Source organism: Equus caballus, chromosome 9 (assembly GCF_041296265.1).
Source record: "Equus caballus isolate H_3958 breed thoroughbred chromosome 9, TB-T2T, whole genome shotgun sequence".
NCBI classification, from domain to species: domain Eukaryota; kingdom Metazoa; phylum Chordata; class Mammalia; order Perissodactyla; family Equidae; genus Equus; species Equus caballus.
Window position 1 is genome coordinate 67121578 of NC_091692.1, and position 23623 is coordinate 67145200.

The following is a 23623-nucleotide window of genomic DNA, read 5'->3' on the forward strand; positions in this document are numbered from 1 at the left end:
AGTCTTGCGTCCTGTGGTCTTTAATCCTCCATTAGGCTACCCTGTGCTTTTTATCCTGGCAGAGGTAGGGTGGAGCTGAACGCTCTTGAGACCTAGGCTCAGAAGTGGCACACAGGCACTTTTGCATTCTATTGGCTGGAGCAAGTCTCAAGCCGGCCCTTCCAGGCATGGGGAAAGACTCAACCTCTACATGGGATGAGCTGCAAAGTCACACTGTAAGGGTAGCACAGAGAAAGGAGAAGGACAGAGGCCATTTGTGCAATTAGTCTATCACAGGCTTCTTCATTTCTTCATTTGGATCGGAATTCTGAGTAGATGGAATGGAACTGTCTGGGAACGCAGGCTGGGGTTAACCTAACAAGTTTGTTTCAACTTCAGGCAGTAGTAAGGAAACACTGAAGGATTTTGAGCAGGGAAGAAACAGGTTCAGAAGTCTGGCTTTAGGAATAAGCTTGTGTGATTAGGGATGAATAGGAGCAGAGAGTAGCAGGAGAAAGAGTATCTTTTTCAGTGATATAGGTGGAAGTTAATGAAAATTCAGATCAATCTGGAGGCAATGGGAGCAGAATCAAGGGGAAAGGTAAAAAATTTCCTTCTAAGAACTGAACTGATAAGACAGCTGATAGACAGGAGGCCTGAGGGGCGAGGAGCATCTCCTTCATGCTCTTTCCCTTTTATAACTCAGATATTCAGCACACATCCTATTATTCCACATTCAGAGTCCTCAGGATTTATTGTCAACTGTCATATGCTAATACAACACTTAATAATTGGCAGGACATAACCAGCATACAGTAGAGATCTACCGTTCTAATAGAGCTAAGATATCTTACATCCCAGACTGAACATTTTTCAAAGATTGAGGCTTTAGTTCATTTAGTAGTCTTTTTTTCAGTGATTTTATACTCCCATAGAGCTCTAATTTTAAATTTGTAAAACATTTATTTAAAATGAGATGAAGTTTCACAAATACATTGTTTTCAATTTTATTTATATCAAATAAAGCTGTGATTGATGTGAAGAAATTTGCATAGAAGCCACATGAATTTTATTGAAAGGAAAATTTAAAGACAAAATCCTAATACTTAGCTTACCACAAAATAATTAAATGCAAAGGATATACATGTTAAGTGGCCATAAACATGTAAGCATCACACAATGCACGTAATGGAGTCATAAAACATTTTATACTGCTTTATTATAAATAATTGGAAACAATATTTCATTTTTCAAACCCAGATAACAAACCAGTAAATGTCATGCTTTCTTTTTATTCATTATTTCATTTTATTTTTATAATATGAGTTGGGAAATAGTATTATTTATCAAAACACTGGTAAAAAGAATCTGTAGGAATACAAAAGAACAAAACACTCACTTTCATTCACTTAAATGAAAACAAGCAAGAAGATTTTTAGAGGGAGAGGCTAAATAGTGCTATGAAGGAGTCACCAAGAAGAGAAAAACTGCGGAATACCTGCAAATATCACTTGTAAGGCAAAACAGGTTGTATACAGATGCATAAATATAAAGACTTAATGGTAAACTTTAAAAAATATTTTCTTAAAAATGCAAATAGCTTTTACCTCTCAAATGGAGGAAAGCCACAAAGGGATAATAACAGATCAAGTCACCAGGTCTGAAATTGGTATTGTTGCTTTGAAAAAACATTTTTTTAAGAAAGGAAAGCCAATAAGCATTTCAATTTTCTTATCTCATAGAAACTCATGTTTTGATAAAAACTGTGCTCTATTGTAACCTTGAAGACGTAGAGGCAGAAAGTACCTCTTGATAAAATATTGTGCTAACTTCAAATTGCCACAAAAATCTGTGTCCCCAAATTTACTTAAAATCGATTATCCCATAGGAATATTTTCACTAAGAGATTTATAGCAGCTAACAGTCAGAATTTTCTTAGTGAGGTAACTATGATTAATTTTCTTTTTTGTGTGTTTCCTTTATGTATAACACAGAGTTTTGCCAATTTTCTCCACAAATAATAAGTTTTAAAAATCAGAAACTGCCTAAGAAAACAGAGCCTGAGTAGAAAAATGCGAAGAAATAATGTATTTCATAAAGTGGTATAGTGGATTTCTTTGAAAACTTGTGTTTATTTTCGTCAATTAAGGACAACATTGTATATTCCAGATTAAACAGCTATTAGGTTTACCATGGATATTAACATACTATGTACAATGGTATTTATAATTCCTTTTTTATTTTTCATAGACTTCAAAGTGTATCTTTTACAGAAACTGGAACAGAGTGAATCTGGAAAGCATGTTTTAGTTAATCAGCAAAAATTAAATTAGCATGAAATAGGGTGAAGAATTGAAGATCATTATTTTTAAAATAATGAAGTTACACTTAAGTATACACATGCAAGAAGATACTGTAAAATAAACTGTTCCAGTTTACTTGGTTTTACTTCAACTTAATACACTCTAAAACACTGCTTTAATGTATAATATCAAAGAAAATATTAAATGCATGTATATTATCTTAAGAGCTTGATGATATATTTCACATTCTTTAAACTTTACTCAGGCTATAAATATATTTATAGATCAGTCAGTCAGCTTTTAAAATAAATGAAAACTGTAGCATGGGGGATAAATTTTCACTTGATTGTGTCCATTTTTTTCTGAAAACTGTATCAAAAAATCAAAGAGTAATGGAGCGTGTTTCTACCTCACACGTTGTTCTTCATGCACTAAAATTCTTTATGGCTTCCCAAAATGAAATTTACATTTGAAGATGAGTTAACTGAAATCAACTAGTAAGTACGATTTAGGAGTTAGGCTTCTGAAATCCATTAACATTTAACCAATTCAGAGGGCGGTGCTGTTCTTCCTGAACTTTTATTAAAATTGTACAACAGTATAAACTTACTGTTAGTAGGTTTGCATAGAAATAACACCATTTCACTGGTGTCATACATCTTTTCCAAAGGATTATGGCAGGCCTGTTTCTATTCTTCATGTATATTCTTTTGTTGTTGTTGTTGTTGTTAATTTTCTTCTTTTTTCAGTTTTACATGAATAAACCATATTTATCATCTGGCTACTATAGTTCCAAAATAAAATCCAGTAGTAATTTGAAGCACAGCGAACTGAGCAGTTTCTTCCCTTTTTAAAGCTTGATAGTGAGTGGCATTCTCTATAGCCAAGCCATATGAACATGGTAACCCCTAGAAGAGACTTTTGTGATCTCAAAAGGTTCCAAATCCACAGTCAAGAACCTTGATGACTTCACATAATTGCCACCTGTTGCTGGAAGGGAGATAATATTGTTTGCTTCAGAAGTTTTCAAGCAGTTTTTCATCTGGTAGCTTCTCCAGATTTCTTTGTTGCTTTTATAATTGCTTCTGATATTGTGCCTTCAAAAGTCTAAAGGTCGAATCATCATAGTTGTGGAACGTAAGGAGTAACTGGGCCCTTTGAAGTAGTGCCACTTTATCCCATTCAGTTTTCCGTGGTTTTGTCCCGCTGTATAGAACATTCCGTTCAGATTGGATGGGCCACAAGCATCAAACCACCAGCCTGAAAAATTAGTTAACAATGAAAGAGAGAAGAGGAAGAAACAATTATAAATAAATTGAACACTTGGAAGCTAATAGCATTAACTGAAGGGGAAGTTATTCATACTTGTTATAATTATTTGCAAATAGGAAGCATTTAAGAAATATCTTCTCAGTACTGGAATTGTTTTGAATAACATCGATTCAGGCAGTGTACGAACAATCGGAGAAAGGAATGCTTTCATGAAAATTAGCTTTCAGTGTCACTCCATTCAGACTCATTTCACACTGTGAGGATGGGAAGCTTCTGGGTTTCAAGATGTGATCTAAATCAGCCTGGATTTATGTGTAGGGCAAGTAAAATGCAGATACCCAAAAGAGGCATCTACCTTAAGCCTGTTATTGGGAATAGAACCATTAATTATTAGTGATGAAGTTCAGAACATTAGACAACTGGCATTGAAATAGAAAGAAATGTTCCCTATTTACTCTATAATTTTGCCAAGAACTGGCCCTTCGCTGCTTCTGAAATACTGGATACTGGGCAATGACTGTGAATTTGAATTACCAGGCCCTCTCTGTAGTTTATAGCCATACAGGAAGTGTGCATCAACAGTAGCCACATAGTTCCTCTAGAGCAGTATGTTTTCTGTGATTGTCCAAAAAGAAAAACAACTTGATGAGTAACATGGAGCTCCTATGCTCCCTGTAAGGATAACTTAGTACTTTATTTTTTTTAATGAATCAAGTTCTTAGATTTTTAGATAAAACATAGTACTTTTTCTCTCTCTTCTGGAGTAACACTACTGAAATCTTTAGGGAGAGATTTATGCCAGAGACATTCTGGCATATTTGTATTTGGATACTGTTGACCTCCCTTTGATTACAGAGTTCTACCTAAGGGACTAATAGTTAAAGAAAAAGCTGTACAGCTGATGTTTGACTGTAACATGAGCATCATCTTGCAGAAACTTTAGAAAAAGTTATATGAAGAAAAGCTAGTTCTCACTTTTCAATTTTTGAAGATGAATACAGCTGGGTTGTGTTTGCAAAGTCAAACTAGAGGCATAGCAAGCTGTATTAATCACCGATTCATACTGGGGAACAGTAAGGTATGTCTTGATGAGTTTGGAAAGACACTGTGTTCAATGCTGTTTTACCAACTGTACGCAAACAACATAGATGTTAATGTAGTCAAAACACGAGGGACAAGAATGTTCTTGTTTGGCGAGGGAAGAGGAACTGTAAAATTCCACCTTTTTTTCTTAAGATTAATTCTTTAAAACATTTTTTGGTAAGTACAACTAGTAAAAATATGCTATTTATATTACAAAAGGCATTCTAACATTAGGAAATTTATTTACCCAGAAGACTCTCAAAGGACAAAATGATTGCTTTAGTGTTTTAACTCTCTCCTCCTTTTCTATGACCTTCTTGAGGCACTCTTCCATCATGTTAATGAGCCTTTCATACTCTTTCAAATATCCACCATGGTGTCTGAAGTAAACGCAGTTACCCTATTGTTGAGAAGTACAAATTACAGAATGATCCTCCAAATTATCTTAAGGCACTCAGGGTAAAAGTGTGTGGTTTTGTCCGGTTTATAGAAAGTCACAAGACTTCTGAAAGTGTGGGAAGGCAGAGGGCTGTAGCAACAGCAGCCTGGCCATAAAGGACACAGGCGGAAGGATACATTTATCGGGAAACTTATGATGAGCTTAAGAAAGAGAAATGGAACTAGCATCCAACTAGGGGCACATAACAGAATCAGATAAACGGATCTTGTGTATATTTTCCAATGAGTATGACGGGGTAATGTTTGTGGTGAGGAGAATGGCATTTTGGAGATACTGAAAGAAGAACAGTATGGCTGGGTCAGAGTTGACAAGAAAACCAGTAGCCCGAAGCCAAGAGAGTCTGAAGACCAAATCACATAGTCTTTTGTTCATTATCCCAAGGCATGGTCTATATACCAGCCCACCTCGCATACTTAGTGCTGCACAGTTTGCTTAACAAATAACTGGCCAGCAACTACAGGCTTATTGACAGAGCGATTGACTTCGTTTCTTCTTGAACAGCCTCTATGGTCTGAAATAGTTTAGCTTGCTAAAAAGCTACATTTGATAGACACCCGAAGACATAACATCCGTGCTTACTGTATTCAATTTTTCTTTCTTTATTCATTCAATATGTAATTATTGTGAAGTGTTGTCACACAATACTCAACAAGACAGATGCGGTCCCTGCCCTTATGGAACTTACTTCTAATGTGAGAAATAGGCAAAAAAGTAGCAAATAAATAAAATACCTACAAAGCATGACCAAAAAGAAAAGAAAAAAAGAGAAAAGAATCAGGGAGCCATGAAGGAGAATAACAGGAGACTTACTTGACTTTTCATGTTCATGGAAGATGTTGACATTTAATGAGAGATGAAAGATGAGAGGGAGGCAGCCGTGTGAAGATGGGGAAAGACTCTTTTAAGCAGAGTATAGCACATGCCAAAGTTATTAGGAAGAAAGAGAGCTTGGTTTAAGGACTAAAAGAACATCAGTGTAGCTGGCACATAGTGAACAAAGGAGGGACCTCCAGAAAATGAAGGTGGAGAAGTAGGCAGTTTTGGTGGAAAGCTGAACAATGTTTGCGGAAAAATTTATAGTTTATCCAGCCTACTTGTCCATCATCAGGCGAACAAGTAAAACATTCCCTAGGAATGGGAACCAATATTTAGCAAGAGGAACCAGATCTTCCAGCTGAAATGTGTAATCAAATATTACTTAGAACCCTCATTCTATAACTATGGTCTGCCGAAGTTATCCTGAGCATCTGTGGTAGCGTGATAAAGAGGAGAAAAATGAATCTAGAATCAATTCAACGAATATTAACCAATAGAAGGACATAAAGGTCAGAGTTGAGTAAAATTAAATTCCTGACTTCAAGGAGTGCACAGTTTTGTGTAGGACACAACAAATTGTTAAAAAATGAGATGATAGCTGTTAAACAGAGATGAAAAAAATCCTTAGAAACATAAACAGAAAGTCCTGTTTGTGGGTCCATAAGGCTCACTCATTTACCTCCTGAGCTGGGTCCTGAAGGATGGGTGTGAGTTCACTGGGCAGAAAGAGATTCTAAAGACAGTATGTACTCTGAGAGAGCAGGAGAGAGTGTCTGCCAGCAGCTTGGCTTGGCTGGAGTGCCAGTGGGTAAGGGGTTGGAGAATATAGGGCTAGCAAAATAAACAGGAGGGAGCACACAGAGGTTTTTATTACATTTTTAGAAATTTTCTTTTGGGCAATGAGGAGCCTGGAGAACACCAGACCAGAAATTAGAAAACCCAGACTTCAATGCTGACTTCACCAATTAATAACCAAGAAATCTTAGGCAATAACATAAATAACATTGATATTTATTGAACAGTTAATATGTGTCAGGGACTCTGCTAAAATATTTATATGCATTTTCTTATTTTATTCCCCAACAGCCTTATGTGGTATGGCAAGTACCATCATAAAGACACTGATGCTCAGATAGTTTAAGGAACATTTCCAAGGTCATACAGCCACTTATCTCTTCACTTATAAGATGTGGATTATAAATGTCCGAACAACCATTTTCATAGCACAGTTGCAAGGATCAAAGAAGATGATGCACTATTAGGGCCTGTAACACCCCATCTAAGTGCTTTGTATAAGTTATCTAGGAAGTGGGGCATGAGGGTTAGAGCAGGAACCAAAAGGATTAAATTTTGTGAGGCATCATAATGATTTAATAATGAAGACCAGGTCCTTGGTAACAACATATTTCCTTATTTGCTTGATAGAGTTTATTAGAGAAATATGAAAATGATTTGGCCCCAAATGAGTACAGTTGTACAGCGTTTGCCTTCTAAAGACATGGCATTTAAGCACCTAACATGTGTTTTGTTTTCAATGATTATCTCTTTATCTTAAGACCAGTGGACCGTCTATACTATGGACTATCAGAGGGCAATTCATAATAATAAGATGATGAATTAAGATGGCAGAAAACTAAATGAAAGGGCAATTATTTCTCATGACAATTTTGGTTGTAGTTTCCTTTATAAAATACTCTGAACTTCAAGGTAGCAAAAATGGTTAGCTCTGTGCTAGTAAGTATTCTCTGACACACGTATTAAAGCAAACTAAGGAATTTCTTTGAATCAAATATTTCAGTTTGTCCACTTTCTACCCCTCTCTGAAAAAATTAAGCATGACCAGGTCTTTTAAACATAAATCCTGAAAAGACAAGGTTTTAAAGCATATTTCTAGAAAGCTGGCAAAAGTATAGCAGACTCATGGTTACTCATATGTAATCCCTAGTATTCAGATAATCATATATACTCAACAGTGTGTGAGTTTACATATATAAGTAAGTTACATGTAAGTTCCATGCAAATATAAGTTTGCATGGAACGAAGGTGTTCTGTGTGGGTATGCCTGAGTTTGCAGGTCCTCTCTGATAAAATACCAAATAGCTGAATTACATATCCTCTATAATCCTCGGGAAATATTAACTTTGTACTTTGTTCTGTATGTGCCTGGGCATAACAAATGAGCAATATGCTAAAGAAGTTAATCTAGGAAAGGCACTTTAAGCTTAAAAGAACTCACTGTTTCAAGCAAAGGACGGAAGAAAGCAGCAGCTTCCATCTGCTATTGGGACAACTGATAAAATGTCTCAAATGTTTTAAGATTGGCAACTGCCAAGATGTACTTTGCCAAGCATTTTTCTTCATAACCTGTAACCTCATGTATATTTTAATAAGAAATCTGAGATGCATGTTTCTAATTCATTTACACTTAACTCATTAAAATTTAGTTTTCTAATAACTATCCCGGGCTTCCCAGGCCTTTAAAAATCATTTAAGCCTTTTATCTTTGAAGCAGAAAATTCACATTTTATCACCAGTAAATGAAACTTTGCCCAGAAAACAGGAATTTGATTTTAAACGTTGTACTCAGGAAGTGCAAATTTGTTTGACAGTCAGGAAACCAAACCTTCAAATTCTTTTGATCCTAAACAAAATGTCTCTCAACACTTCTTTTCTAAGGTAAAAAGTACAGCAAAATGAAAAGATATATCTGTTTTTATGGATTTCTTTCATTCATTTTCAATGCATGCATTCTAATCAGCAATATGGAACAGAACTTGCATGGAGAATAAGATTTTCCTCTTTTATCATTAAATAAGGATGAGGCTGAACTGAACCAATTGGTGCCCTTGTTATCAATGGGATCATCACAAAAAAATCACTCGCTGAGTTTATGTGCACAAAATTGGCGTTACCCATAGCTAGCCTCAAGGAGCAGCTGCATGGGTCTTGTGTGCAGGAGGCAGAGGATCTTTCCAGAGGTCTGCATTCTCTCTGTCATCTCGTACTACATCCCCTTCAGGCCAAGGACTTGGCTTTTTTTTCCTTTCTCTTTTTGTTCCAAAGATGAAAAGTTGTTTATCCTGGCCAGTAATCTTGAATTCGTTAAAAACCTCTAGGTATTCTCTTACTGTCTCTTCCCTCCCATGGACTTCATTTCACTTTTAACCCGGTTTAAGTGAGGAAATCCTCATGAAAATGTGCTGCAAACAGTCAAACAGAGCTAAACTGCTGTCTTTGAAGGCCATTCCTTTTAACAGAGGCAGTAAAAGGAGTGTATGAGGTGATGGCTTATCTGGAGGTTGCATTCAAATCCTACCTCTGACACTAATTCTGTGACCTTTGGCAAGTTATCTAACTTTTCTCTATCTCAGTTCTTGCCAACAGTGTTATTGTGGTCCTTACTTCAAAGAGTTTTTAGAAGCATCATGTAAGTTATTAACTATAAATCATTTAGGATAATGCAAAAATGTCTGTTAGACAGTAAGAGTGCAATAAATATTTGCTAAATTATTATTAGAGCAAACTACAAACAAAATTAAGCTTTTGATTATTTCTCGTCAATTATTAACCTTTGGTAGCAACCTTGTGGTATAGGCCTATCAGTTTTGGTTCACCCTTTTCCAAACTTCTCTTTTGAAAAACATTTTCTGATATTCTTTCTTCTTTTTCCAGTAAGTAAAAATTTCCTCAAGAAAATAGAAATATAATCCTAAACTTTGCACTGAGGATGTTCAAATTTATTTGAAAGTCAGGAATCAAACACTCAAAATTTCCAATTCTAAAGTTTAGTCTTCTAGGTTTTAGTTATTCTTAAAATTTAGTTCCAGTCCTCAATATTCATCCCATTGTTCCATGTGTGTGCATGCAAATGCATACATGCGATTATGCATCTTAAATCTAAGTTCACGCAAGAGTCACATTCATACTCACATTGATTTATTTTTATGTATTCTCACTGGGGTCATTTGTAATTTTGCAAAGTCTTTTCAGAGATTCTGATAACATATTCGTTTAACCAACATTTATCGAACACACGCAACGTGCCAGACACTGCTCTAGGCACTGAGGACACAGCAATAGATAGCACAAAGTCCCTGCCTTCAAGGAATGTACATTTTTGTGGACTAGGCTTATAGTTATGTACTAAATAAGGAATTGCTTTGGAATAAAGTAATGCAATGTAGATTTCTGTGGTCAACCTTAAATTATCCCTATGGATCTTTTCTCTGAACATTTTTGCTTGAAAACCTAGGGAATGCCAGTTATCTGACAATGCTTAACTCATCCTTCCTGGGTTATTAAAAAACTCTAAGATGATTATATGTTCCCCAAAGATCTTGTCACTTCAGCATCATTCACCAGTTGGAGAAGCTACTAATTTCTTCCATTTTCTTTGTCTTCTTCAAGATTATATAGCAGGCAATATCAACTCTCCGCTGCAAGCATTTATCAGCTCTCTGCTCCTAGCATCTGGTAAGTTCTAGGGTGTACTAAGAAATTTATGTGTATGGCTTTATCCTCTCTCTTTTAGGACTGAATTGAGAAATATCCTTTGTTAGCTTTAGCAAAGTCCTGTCTGTCGGCTGACATAGTTTATGCGTGGGAAAAGAGATCGGAGTTTCTACCATAACAGATTCTTTCTGCAGAAGGTTAGGTCACATTTTTGCATAGCTTTTACGTTATATACTAAATATGGAAATTATGTTGAAAGAAAAGTAAGGTAAGGAAAGGAATGTAAAGCAATACCACACTTCGTTTTGTTTTTTCGTCAGCAACATTTAATAATTGTAGTTTCTAACAGACTTTTAGAAATATTTGCTTGAAGAATGCTAATTTAGTACCAAAGACCACGTTTTCCTTGAATGTAAGTTCACTTTGAGTGTGACAATCTAGTAATAAAAGTTTTTCATTTTAACAGTTTTGGAGTCAGAGTTGTTTTGCGTATTTATTTTTTAGACAATAAGTCCATATAAACAAAAGCACACATTGGATGAGACTTCATTTTCATTTTCTTAATGTTAAATATTAGATAAAACTCAAGTTGGTAATGAAATGGATTCCTCTGTCTGATCTCAGGAGGGCATAGTAGGAGCTCTCCTGTGGGACTAAGAAAATATTTCCTATAATGATCTCTTAAATTTATCCTCCCAGTACTGAAATATACAGATTTGTTGTTAACAGCCTACATAGAGGGGAGACCTAAAGAGAAAACTTACGAATTTTCCTAAAGCCAATGAAATCACAGACAAAGATATTTCTGACTTATAAATCTATGCTGACAAATCACCTCTAGTTAATGATTAATTAAGGGGTCAATTCCAGAGAAAATGTGCCTGGCAACTTGATCTTGAAATATATGCTCTGGTCCCATATGAAATGTGCAATAAAACATAAAAATAACTCAATACATAAGTTGGGTGGAAGAATTGCTGGCTTTCTGGTAAGGTAGGAATAAGTCCATATACTTCTGGGAAAGGAGGTGTAAAACACTGTGCTATCTATTTCTATTGACGGCAAATGTGCTTTCGCAGCCCCTCATGCCTCCTTTCCACTCAGCGATCCACTATGAATTACAACCCATGCATCGAAAGATAATATCACTTGTTTTTCCCTACTGTAGCCACAATGAGTACATGGAATAATAGAATCACAGAACTAGAAAAAAAATGTGACATTCTTATCTAGATCCACAACTACAGGAACATGCATAAGCAAACTCTTTCAGATGAATAGCTTTACGTTCTCTTCTTGAAGATGTCCATAACTAGTCATGCACAATGCTCCCTGGCAACTCATTCCAGCATTTGACCCCCGGACACTCCATCTAAAGTCACTTCCCCCTTCCTCCAATAATTCTATTACATATTATATTTTGTCCCTAGAACTTGTTATGGTTTGAAATTGTGTCATTTATTGTTTACTTTTTTGTTGATGGCCTCCCTCCATAGATGCAAGCTCTATTCTGTCTTGCTTATTCCCTTAATAGTTACTCGTGAAAAATATGTTAAATTGATAGAAGGAATTTAAGAAGTTAAGATGTTAGGAAAGAAGGAAGAAAGATCAAAATGTTCTACCTTATGTCTAGCTGAAATACCTTCTGCTTTCAATTAAGCCCATCTCCTCTTGTTTAGTCTTTGACAGATAAGGGGAGCAACGATACTACATTCTCCAATTAAAATCCTTCCACGTACTTAAAGAAAACTATTTAGGATAGTTAGCGGGCAATAAATTTTACTTTACCCTTAATTCCTTTTCGAAGAAATAAAGAAAAAATATATAAATAAACAAGACAAAACAAAGCTTTAATTGATAATGATGGAGAAGTGTGAGTTATTAATTTCAAAGAGTATGAAATTTCACTGCTTAAACGAGACTATTTTCAACAGGCAAAAAATTCAAATACAAATTTTAAAAAAGAAAGGAAAAATCATCAGATGAAGAAAATGTTTCTAAGGGAAAATATGACAGAGAATAAATAGTGGTGGTGGGGATCTGCTAATTAGGACATAAGTTCCAGGCAATACTCAAGTTACCTGGACTGTCATCGACATTCATCCTTATGTTCTCCAGTTCTTAGCTATCTAAATTCCACATTTTAGCTTTGCAGAGTGAATAGCTTTGCAAGACCTGGATTCTTTCAAAAGGATATTTGATAGGGTAATGGCGTTTATTACAAAAACACATTTACTTAGACTATTTCAGCCCAAGCAATAAGTGGAAATTTTCTCTCCCCAACATATGCGTTTATTGGTGAGTAAGAAGCAAGTCCAAGAATGATTATGGATGAATGAACATGACAAAGTTCCATCATTTGCAGCAGAAATAAAGTCATAAATCTGAGCAATGAAGTTTTCTCATCGACAACCAAGAGGGGCATTCTCCTCTTTGGTCTATATTTTCATTATGATGACAGGAATATGAACATATTGGAACACTCTTCTAAGGAAACATTTGAAAGATTTTACTGTTGGTTCATGTGTTGTATTTATTTGGTAACAAAAATTATATGTAAAAATAGACATGGAGAAAATGAAGCATACTTATATTAAAATGGGCAGGAAACTGGGCAAAGTCATTTTGTCTTTGTATAAAGTTACTGACAATTTCATTTATGGGATCAAGAAGGCAATGAAAAGAAAAATTTTCTTTCAGAAAAAAAGTTCAAAATCTTACCTGTGGGTACCAGTTTTTAAAAACATTCTAAATTTGCAACACCTGTTTGGGGGAGGGGGTCATAAAATTACATATAGAGGACATTTAACTATTTGAAGAGCTTGAATGTGATGCCAAAATGGCATATTTAAAGCTTAAGGAGAAAGATATGATAGAGGTGGAATCATAACAAGTTGGCTTTAACAATGCTAGGGCTCATCTCACGTTGAAAAGATGTTAATATAAGTGGAGTGGATGGGGGTAAAAGGGATGCGACTTGGTGGTGGTAGTAATAGAGGGCTCGGGGATGGGGATGAAGGTGGAAAGTTTTCTGCAAAACCTTCTCTCTATACTCTTCCAAGCTCTGTTAATTGATAAGAAAAACATCAACCTAATGTTTCATTTCATTGACTTCAAAATTTGAAAGTGATTTCAAGCGTTACAAGATGGTTATTCATTAATTCATGTACCATATTTTTTATTGAGTTCCTATGTGCCACAATCTACTGCGCTAGATGTTACGAATAAAATGGTGAACATTAACTTACTTTTGTTCTCCTTACGTACAAAGTGGAGATTAGAGTTTCCCTCTCTGCTTATCTCACAGAGTTGATTTGAAGTTCAAGTAAGATAGTACAACATATACAGTGACATATAATAACATGTAATAATAATGGTAGTAATATCATATTTGGGGAAGGAAAATACTAGATTTAGAGTTTTTTCCTTAGTAGCATGAAAACATGTTTTGTTGTAGACTAACACAGAGAAAGGATCAGAACAGCTTAAGGTGGGAGTGGTTGCTATCCCAGTAAGAGAGAGAAGCAACGCTAAAACTGTGAGAGGAGAAACAGTGGGAAAAAAATTTCCTTTACAATTTTGTTTGGTGCAAACTCCTTCCTTGCCAGAGCCTATAACATTCTTGAGCTACATCATTTGCAATGGGTTTTAGCTTAGTGTTTCTCAAACTTCAATCTGTTGTGTATCAACTTTGCAGGTTTTGCCATATCCCTTTATAACATTTATTAATATTTTTCTTTAAATCTACGATTTTTTAAATATCAAATAGTGTGAATACATTTAAAACTGCATTCCTTTAAAGAAGAAACAAATACCACTTGCTATAATAAAAGACAGATATAAAACTCAATAAAATTAAAACAAAATCACTTTGATTCTAGGTAGGTGCCATTGCCTAACCAAGGTCCTGAGCCTCAGGCCAAAGGGTTTGCTGCCTTTGCTAAGAAGGGTCATTACTGAGTAAGTGCTAAGGAAGTGTTACAGACATGTTTGCACCAAATTAAGAATTTCTCTTTGACACAATCAGAAGGCTAGAAAATACTGCAAAAGTGCAAAAGGATTAACTTTCTTACTCAGTGATACAATATTATTCAATGATATCACCTATACCAGCGCAAATGTCTTGCAGAGGTCAATACTGTATAATACGAAACCCTGGCACAGCCGGTCTAAATTGTATGACTTTAGATCTAACTACACCTCTATATTCTTCTTATTCTATTTCATAGAAGATTAATGAACTCTATTACACAGTTGCAAAGCATTTTGTAAGAATTTTTTTTTCTGTATGTTGAATTCTCAAATTGTTCATTCCATTATGGGCATTATTATGATTATTTAGAAGGTAGAATAACTGGGATTTTAAGAGGCTAAAGAATTTATTAAGAGCCAAGTTTAGCATGTCCCTTCTATAGATGTTGGGGGAGGAGGAAAAACTTCTAAATATGCTAGCGATGTCTTGCACAAGAACATATGGTAAATTAGTGGGTAGAACAAAATGATCTCCAGGGACTTGCTCTTAAGTTTCCTGACCAGAAGATCAGAGTCATTTCTCATAGATAAGAAACCTCAAGCCTCAAACCAATGAAACATAACTTAGAGAATGGCCCCATAGGACTTACCTCCTGTTAGCATGAGGGCACATTTGCACATACAGTTGTCATTATCAGCATCTTTAGTGCTGAAATCAGCACCGTGTAAGATCAGGCTGCTCTGTTTTCCTGCTGTCCCAGTGTGACCCTTTAAATACAACCTGAAGTTAAAAAAAAAAAAAAAAAGATAAGCCATTCAACAGAATAACAGAACCCAGAAGACTGGCATGTTGAATGTTTGCCTTTTTCATTATTTTCTCTTTTCTTTGAACTCAGCCCTTCCAACAAACTGCTACAAGATCCAAGCTCTCTGAACGAAAAGCAAGAAAGACTAAATAAAGGAAGGAAGGATAAAAGGATGGATGGAGGGAGGGAAAATGGGAGGAAGGAAGGAAGGAAAGACTCCAAATTACAGATAGACAAAATTCTCTATGGCTATGTGTTTGGTGTTTATTTCACTATGCATGTTCAAACTCATAGCTCCCTGATAATGCAAGATCCACAGAAGGAAAATATACAATTAAACTCCACTCAAGTTTTGTTGGTTTCAATGATTAACAGAACTTGTAGTTAATAGTAGGCTGAAGGAAACTTCTAATGCTGAATTATCACATACAAACATATTTTAAAACTCTGAGAGGCAGGCTAAAAGTCACCAGTGACGCAAAACTGTAGAATTTTTAAGTACAGATTCACATTTTAGGTTGCAGGCTGCTCACATGGACGTGGGTCTCACCAGGGCAAAGTAAGGTGAGAGGTCATCAATGCGAGTCCTGGGCCACGTTACCTGGGTGAGTCCACCACCTTCCAGATCTAGTCTGAAGTTTTAATTTGATCAATTTCTCAGCCTCTCAGGGACAGACACACACAAAACTGAGAAAGACTTTTGTCAGGTCTCCATTTACAGTAAAAATAGGAACATTGTGGGAGCCCAGTCTCACGGTCTCCTTAGAGAAAATTTCACACAGAAAGCCAAACTGTAATAGAAAGTTGCTGGTTTGATGAACACAGAATCAGAGTTTGAGGAAGAAGATGAATGATTTCAAAATTAAGTAGCTGTGACCCTGCTGGCCTGAAACCTCTGGCTCCACTGGGACTGGCTGTGTTTAGCCCAAAGGTGCTCTTCAGTGAGTGACAATAACTCCAACTCTGATTCTTGGCTTCTCTATGATTCACAGTGACTTTCCTTAAGGTAAGTCAATACCATTTTCCCTGCAGTAGCTTTAAGCTCACCAATGGGTCTAGACTTTCCAGGACACAATAATTCTCTACACTGTCTTTTGCAGGTAAACCGGAACGAATGTTGAGTTGACATTAAGTGAGTGACTGGTAAGTGCTGGATATAGTTTATACTTTTATCTTTTCACAAGAAGATTATAGTTTAAACCTCATAATTTACAATAATTTCTTCGTGTGACCAAGGCAATAGGAATAAACAATTATAAATTTAGGAAGTAGAGGAAAGCAAAAAGAAGAAAATAAAAAGCAACCCAAATCTCATCTCTGAATATAACTACTCTTAACATTATGGTTTATATACATTTAGCCTTTTCCCTGTTTTTCCCCTCTCCAAATAGAAAATATTATTTATTTTAATTTTAAGTAAACATGTAATTTCTGATCACATTCTCATAAAAATTTTGAACAATGGACATAAAGTGTTTGCCCACAGGCCTATCTCATCTACCTCTTCAGAAGTAATTGCTCATGTCAGTTTTGTACTCTTCAAAACAGTTTTTCCTCATGTATAAACACAAATGAAATCATACTTTACATTTTCTTTATAATATGCTTTTCATATATAATTTTATATCCATTTCTCCACGCCATTACATATTCTTCTCCAACATCATTTGGAAGCTGTTGAATGACTATATCATCAATTGTCTCAAGTTTAAGGGTTCCTTCCTAAATCTCTAAATAAGTATGCAAGTATATATGTTAGGGTTAGAATAAAGTATAGAATAAACATCTACAGTGTATTTTGCTGAACTTCATCTCTATGGACCTCATCAACGATGTATATTAAGGTCTGTAAGTAAAAAGAGACATTTTTCTAGATCCACATAATCAAGATTTGAAGGTCAGCCTTCTAGTCCTGGCAGCTTTTCTCTGAATTATTGCAGAAGTCTTACAACTGGTCTCACTGCCTTGAGTCCTTGCTCCTTCTCTTTCCCTCTAAAATCCATGCTCCGTGTAGCTCATTCAAAAACATGCATCTCATCATTCCTCTGTCCTGGTTAAAATCTCTCAGTTGTTCTCCCAACACATGAAAGAGAAAGTCCAGATTTTCTTATTGTGGTTTACAAGGACTCTGAAGATCTAGCCCTCATCTACTTTCTCCCATGCCACCCTCACACCTCTACACCTCCTATCTCTTGTTATTTTCTGCACATGTACATAATGCTCCAGACTTACCAATCAGTTGTTCTCTAAGAGCACTGCACTCTCAATTCTCTGTACATCTGCATATGCTTCCCCTCTTCCTGGAAGGCCTTTCCAGCTGCTAAACTACTCGTCCTTTAAGATTCATTTCAAGTATAAGCTCAAAGAACATCAGATGGATACCTTTATAGTGAAACTTACTGTGCTGTATTTTACTTGTCTTTTTACCTGTCTTCTCCCATAATAAACTGTGAGCTCCTTGAGGCATAAGCTGTGTCTTACTCATCTTTGAATCACCAGAATCTAGAACAGTGTTTGATACAGAGGACACAGGCTCAATGTTCACTAAATAAATGAATGATGGGTGTGAATGAATGATTGGTGTAATTAATTTTCAGAAGGCTAAAGGCAGCAAGCAAAAGCAAACCCAAACATCAATAACCCTAATAACCAAAATATACTTGGCCCATGTTTTCAGAGGGATAACTTTTACATCTCATTTAGCTAAGTACTCAAGTTCCCATTTCCTTCCAATCAACTCAAATAATTAAAAAAAAATACATACACATACACACACATACACCCTTATACACCCTTCTTGATCTTCTTCCCAGTTCTGTTTTTGTTCTTATTTTCTTGGAGACTCCAGGATGTGAAAACATGTTCGATATATTATGCAGACAAAATAAAGGAAGAAAGGCTATGTCTTAATTCTTATCAGTTCTTACGTCTTATTGAATGACTTATTTGTATTGTGTGCATAGCCAACGAATATTAGAGAATAAATTAAAAATAAAGACAGACTTGAGGCCGGCCCCATGGCCAAGTGGTTAAGTTTGTGCACTCTGCTTCGGTGGCCCAGGGTTTCACCAGTTCGGATCCTGGGTGCAGACATGGCACCACTCATCAGGCCATGTTGAGGCAGCGTCCCACATGCCACAACTAGAATGACCTACAACTAGAGCACACATCTATGTACTGGGGGGCTTTGGGGAGGAGAAGAAGAAGGAGGAAAAAAAAAGATTGGCAACAGATGCTAGCTCAGGTGCCAATCTTTAAAAAAAAATAAGATAAAATAAAAATTCTTAAGGTAAATCCTTCAGCTAAAAATATTTTGAAAAAAAGGAAAAAGCCTAATAAGGTGTAAAACATTTCCTTAAGGCCCTGCCCATATTAGGAATCTTTAAATCAAAAATCAGAAGTGGAGAAGAGTCCCAAGATAGTGCAATGTAAATATTGGGACATATTGGTTGCAATAATTTAAAAGTAGAACTGAGGGGTGACAGAAACGGGTGAAGCTAGTCAAAAGGTACAAACTTTCAGTTATAAAACAAATAAGTCCTGGGGATGTAATGTACAGCATGGTGACTATAGTTAATAATACTGTATTGTATATTTGAAAGTTGCTAAAAGAGTAGAATTTAAAAGTTTTCATAACAAGAAAAAAATGTAACTGTGTGGTGATAGATGTTAACTAGACTTATTAAGGTGATCATTTTGCAATATATATATATGTGGGGACCTGGATTTGGCCACCCCAAGATATGTCTCTTTGTCATGGTGATTATTTGAGGCTAGTTTCTTTGCAGACAGGAAAGCAACTAAAAAGTAGAACTAAATCTCTATCTGTAAAGGTGCCTCCCTCTCTGTACCAGGAAGAAGAAAGGAGATGACCTTCTCTCTTGAAACTCTTAATCAATGCCAAAGGCAAGGGTTAAATCTGCATTTTATTGTGCTTGTCTGGTAACCTCCTGTAACTGACTTCCCTCCGCCTCCCAACACTGGCATTTCTTTAAGGATTAAGCATCTTTCCTTAGGCTAGGAACTGATTGCTGCGCTCACCTGTGACCACCCAGCTCAAGACAATAGCCTTGCCTCCTGCTACGCCCACTGAGATATCAGACCACTATCTGCTGTGTCCATCAAGCGCTGTGTGGACAGGACAATCTTGTGACTATTGTGGGAGGGACATTTCAATCACATGTGAAACACCCTGTTTGGGGGTATATAACCATTCTGTGCACCCCACTTCTTTGGTGCCGTTTCTTCCTTTGGGAAGAAAGGCCCCGGGCCATGGTTCCTCATAAATCTTTGTTTAATTTTCTCTTGCTATTCTGTCTCATGTGAATTTAATTCGTTCTCCGGCCAGACGAACCCACATTTAGGTAGAGGACAAGTCTTCCTCCCTACATATACATATTAAATCATTATGTTATACACCTGAAACTAGCATAATGTTATATGTCAATTATAGCTCAATAAAAAATAAAGTAGAAGACACCGATATTTCGAGGAACGGTGGATTTTTCACTGTACAAGACTGAGTAGAACTTGTAATTTATGTACGGTAGTGTTCCTCCCCCCATGTCTATATCCTTAGCTTGTCACAGGGGAGCTGCTTACACTCTTCTAAGGAAGAGACACCCCACTGACAGTTACCCTCTTGCACTTGGAAATAGAGATGGTGTTTCATAAAAATAATTTTTCTTAACACTATTTTAAGAAACTTACAAATGAGGATAACTATACTTCTGTCGACTCCTACAAGGATTCCATGAGCAACTGTGTAGTCAGGGATAGACCCTCTGCACAGTTAAGGGGCTCATTCTTTCTCAGCAGCTATTTAGCTGGCATAGAATACCAATTATTGACCCAAAGGCAACAAAGGTAGTTGATGATTTGATACAAGCAAATTAAGGGCTGGCCATTTCCTAATGCCAAATATATTTTCTAATTAGATAAGAAAACTAATGTGAATTGAGGCTCAAACAGAATACTTAGGTGGTTCTTTTTAATAGTGATTCTGGCTAACTTATGTATAATTAACTATTCACAGCTTTCTATATTCTGCTAATGGAATCTCACTTTCCAAAAAAAAGCCAGTGAAAGAAGGGCCAAAATTAGCTTTGCATCTGACTATGGTAAAAGGGAACCTGAAGCGCGAGTCATTAGAGAGAATACTTCCCCCAAAATAATACCACGGGAATCCTGGACATTTACTTTTGAGTTCAGCCAGTGTAGATGTGGCTTACATGAAGGATGATGTGTTAGGAGATAAAAACCAAACGTTATTCCAGAGCAAAGTATTTGGCTTAGGGACAGAAATATGGAAGACGCCAGAAAAAAAAGAAAAAAGAAAAAAAGCAACAACACAAAAATAACAACACAAAATTCCAAAGAATATAGTTAGATGTGACAAAAAAACGTAGCCACAAAGTAAAATCATGGTATTCATCCTTTTAAACCAACTTTTCCTAATTAAGGGGGAAAAATTTATGAGTACCATTTCGTTGGTGACTATGAAGAATGTTAGCATATTGATTTTTTTCAACTAGCATCTTAAGGGAAAACGAAACTGATAAAAGAACATTGAAATTGGTCATGAATCTATAGTCATCCTTGATGAAACTATAGTTACCCATTTTCTTTCACTTAAATTTCAATACCTAGAAAAACAAAATCATATTTCTTAACGAATGTAGGATAATAGTGTGTCCTAGTAAGGAGGAACAGACTTCAAAATACATCTATGTGTCATACAAGTGATTCTAGAGCTTACTTTTCTTTAAAATAGGCAGCCAGATCTCATGCATCCAGTTTCTCACTAATTTTGTCTACTTAAGAGATGTCTATACTTCTGACATTTTTACGTCTTCACTGTATTCAGGAGGGCAAGAGTCTCTTTCATTATCCAAGGCAGTGGGAGTTGTGTGTATGACAAATTGAAGTTTGGCCCCGGCTCTTTTAAACAGTAGACAGACTCTCAGATAACTGAACTTTAAGGTCTTACATACTGACAGGCTGTACACATTTTTATTTTGGCTCTGAGCTCTCTCCCTGCCACCATATGGAACTAGTTTGTCTTTCTCACAAGCACTTGAAGAAAATGCAAAATAACCCCCACAGTTCTCTTTCAGTGCCTTGTAGCAAGGACACAATCTGACAAGCGTTTCCCAACACTGCTAGGTCTCCTGGTTGCTGCTCCAGGGGTGTCTGCTTTAGCCCCCCTTCCCACCCACCCTTGCTCTGTCGAGGAGGCTGGGCACCATCATCAGAGCATGTTTTTTTTAGCACTGAGTTTAAACTATCCAGGTGGCACTTATTTATGAAAATTATGAAATTAATTGTGAAAATAAATATTTCTCTTGTCAATCTATATATAGAGAAAACAGTGTTTGCCTTACTGTAGACTTTTAGCAAGATTAGGCATTTGTTTGGCATTATAAAGTCATTGGAAAGTATACAAATAATTAGTATTGTAGTAAACAGGGTAAGGGAGAAATTCAGGAGATGCTAACCTGCTCAAAAAGTTTAGTGGAAGAGATTAGCATTGGAGGCTGTGGAGGTCATGGACTTCGGAGAGAGATGAGGAGGATATTTACAAAAAAAGGGTTGTGAAACTCATGGCACAATTAAGTTTTGAGGTTATCTAACATCAAAAGAAGATAAGGAAGGGGCCAGCCTGGTGGCACAGTGGTGAAGTTTGCACATTCCATCTCGGCAGCCCAGGTTCGCTGGTTCAGATCCCAGGTGCGGACCTACACACCGCTTGTCAAGTCATACTGTGGCAGGTATCCCACATATAAAGTAGAGGAAGATGGGCATGGATGTTACCTCAACAAAGAGAGGAGGATTGGTGGTGGATGTTAGCTCAGGGCACATCTTCCTCAATAAATAAATAAATAAATAAAAATGAAAAAAAAAAAAAGAAGATAAGAAAGAAAAGGGATTCCATCTTTCATTTGAATGTGCTGGGAGCATCAAGTGAAAAGGCAGACAATGATCTTATTTAGATACTAAGCATTTAAGATTTTTATTCCTCTTTTTTCTATTAGTATTTGAAGCTGAAGTTCTTTATGTTTTTCATTAAATGCCCTTTTTGTTAAGTCTATAGTGTTCTATAGTGGAAAATACTTAAGACTGGAAGCCTTGAGATAAAGGGAAGAACGTAAATTTATCTTAGCACAAGGGGAGACTTGAGCCCTATATTAGACTTTGTTCATATAGTGAAATTATGTCTAGTTAAATAATATTTTCTAAGTTTTTTCAAAATAACATCTTTGAGACAAACATTTTATTCTCTTTAGTTCAGGATTTTCCAAGTGTATCCTGTGATTTTAAATGACGAGTTTTACTAAACTGATTCCTTTCTCTCCATCTTTACAAGTCCAAAATCAACCGTTTTTCAAGACAAGCCCAAATATTATACAGGAAGCCTTCTCTCTTCTTTCTCCTCTAAATTGTTATTGCACTGATAAATTGCTTCTCTTGTGACCCATCTCATTTTGCCTATTGTAGTATTTTTATTTATATATCTGCCTTTTCTTTCTTCCAAGACTGTAAGCTCCTAATGAGAAGTATTCATGTCTTAGTCATCTTTATAAACTCCATATACCGTACACATAAGAGGCATTCAATAAATATTTATTGAGTTGATTATTAACTAAGAGTTCAAGTTGTTTAAAATTAAGTTTCATTCATCTCAAGAGATGGTTTATATGTACTAACATTTTAACTCTAGTAATACAACTGTGTTTTACAATTCAAGCCCCATGGGCGTTTTTCTTCTGATTTGAAATTTGTCCAATGATAATGACCTAATGGTCTGCTCAAGTCATAATGGGGCACTGCTGTAATGAGGATGGAATTAGTTTGTGACTGCCAATAGACATTAGAAGAAATAGCTCATGGAATAACCCATTAAATTATATATTAGAGTCCATATGAGAAATGAGATCATCAAGTTTTACAAAAGGACCTATATCTATACATGTGTCCATTCTATTGCATAACTCCCTCTGGAACCTGGGCATTCATCTAAAAATCTGTTTCAATAGCTTTATCTTCATTGTTAGAGGATAGAGGATTTGTTTTCCAATGTTGAATCTTAGTACTGTGATCTCTGTTGAATGAGGCTCTATTAAGCCTGTGTCATTGTGTGCAACACTGTTTTTTCACATGCTTGAGATGTATTTGTTACTCCATTGTCCATACATGAGCAGAATTATTTACTTATTTGCAAGAGTCTCTAAATGAGTATCTGAGAAAAATGATAGAAAAATACACAAAGCAAAGTCAGTGCACCTGTGAAAAAATGAATGAATACATGCCTATGACAGACTTTGTATGACAATGATCTGCACACATAGACATAAATCTGCAAGTAGAAAGACAAGTTCAAAAGAAATTTCAAAAGAAAAGAGTGGTGGGAGTAGAAGGCTAAGAGACTTAATAATGTACAGTTTGATTAATCAAGACTTACGGATATGATAGAGATTTAT

General features: G+C 36.0%; 1 protein-coding gene across 6 annotated transcripts in view; it reads right to left on the reverse strand.

Moving 5' to 3' along the window:
• Window positions 1-702: 702 nt before the first annotated feature.
• Window positions 703-23623, reverse strand: part of ANGPT1 (angiopoietin 1) — a 241066-nt gene continuing 218145 nt past the window's right edge. For all 6 annotated transcript variants that reach the window (XM_005613250.4, XM_001494946.7, XM_023648861.2 and 3 more), the window contains exons 8-9: window positions 14988-15118; window positions 703-3542 (exon numbers count right to left, since the gene is read on the reverse strand). In XM_005613250.4, the coding sequence (XP_005613307.1) occupies window positions 3382-3542; window positions 14988-15118 (292 nt within the window). In that variant the 3' untranslated portion in view covers window positions 703-3381. The remainder of the gene's footprint in view (window positions 3543-14987; window positions 15119-23623) is intronic.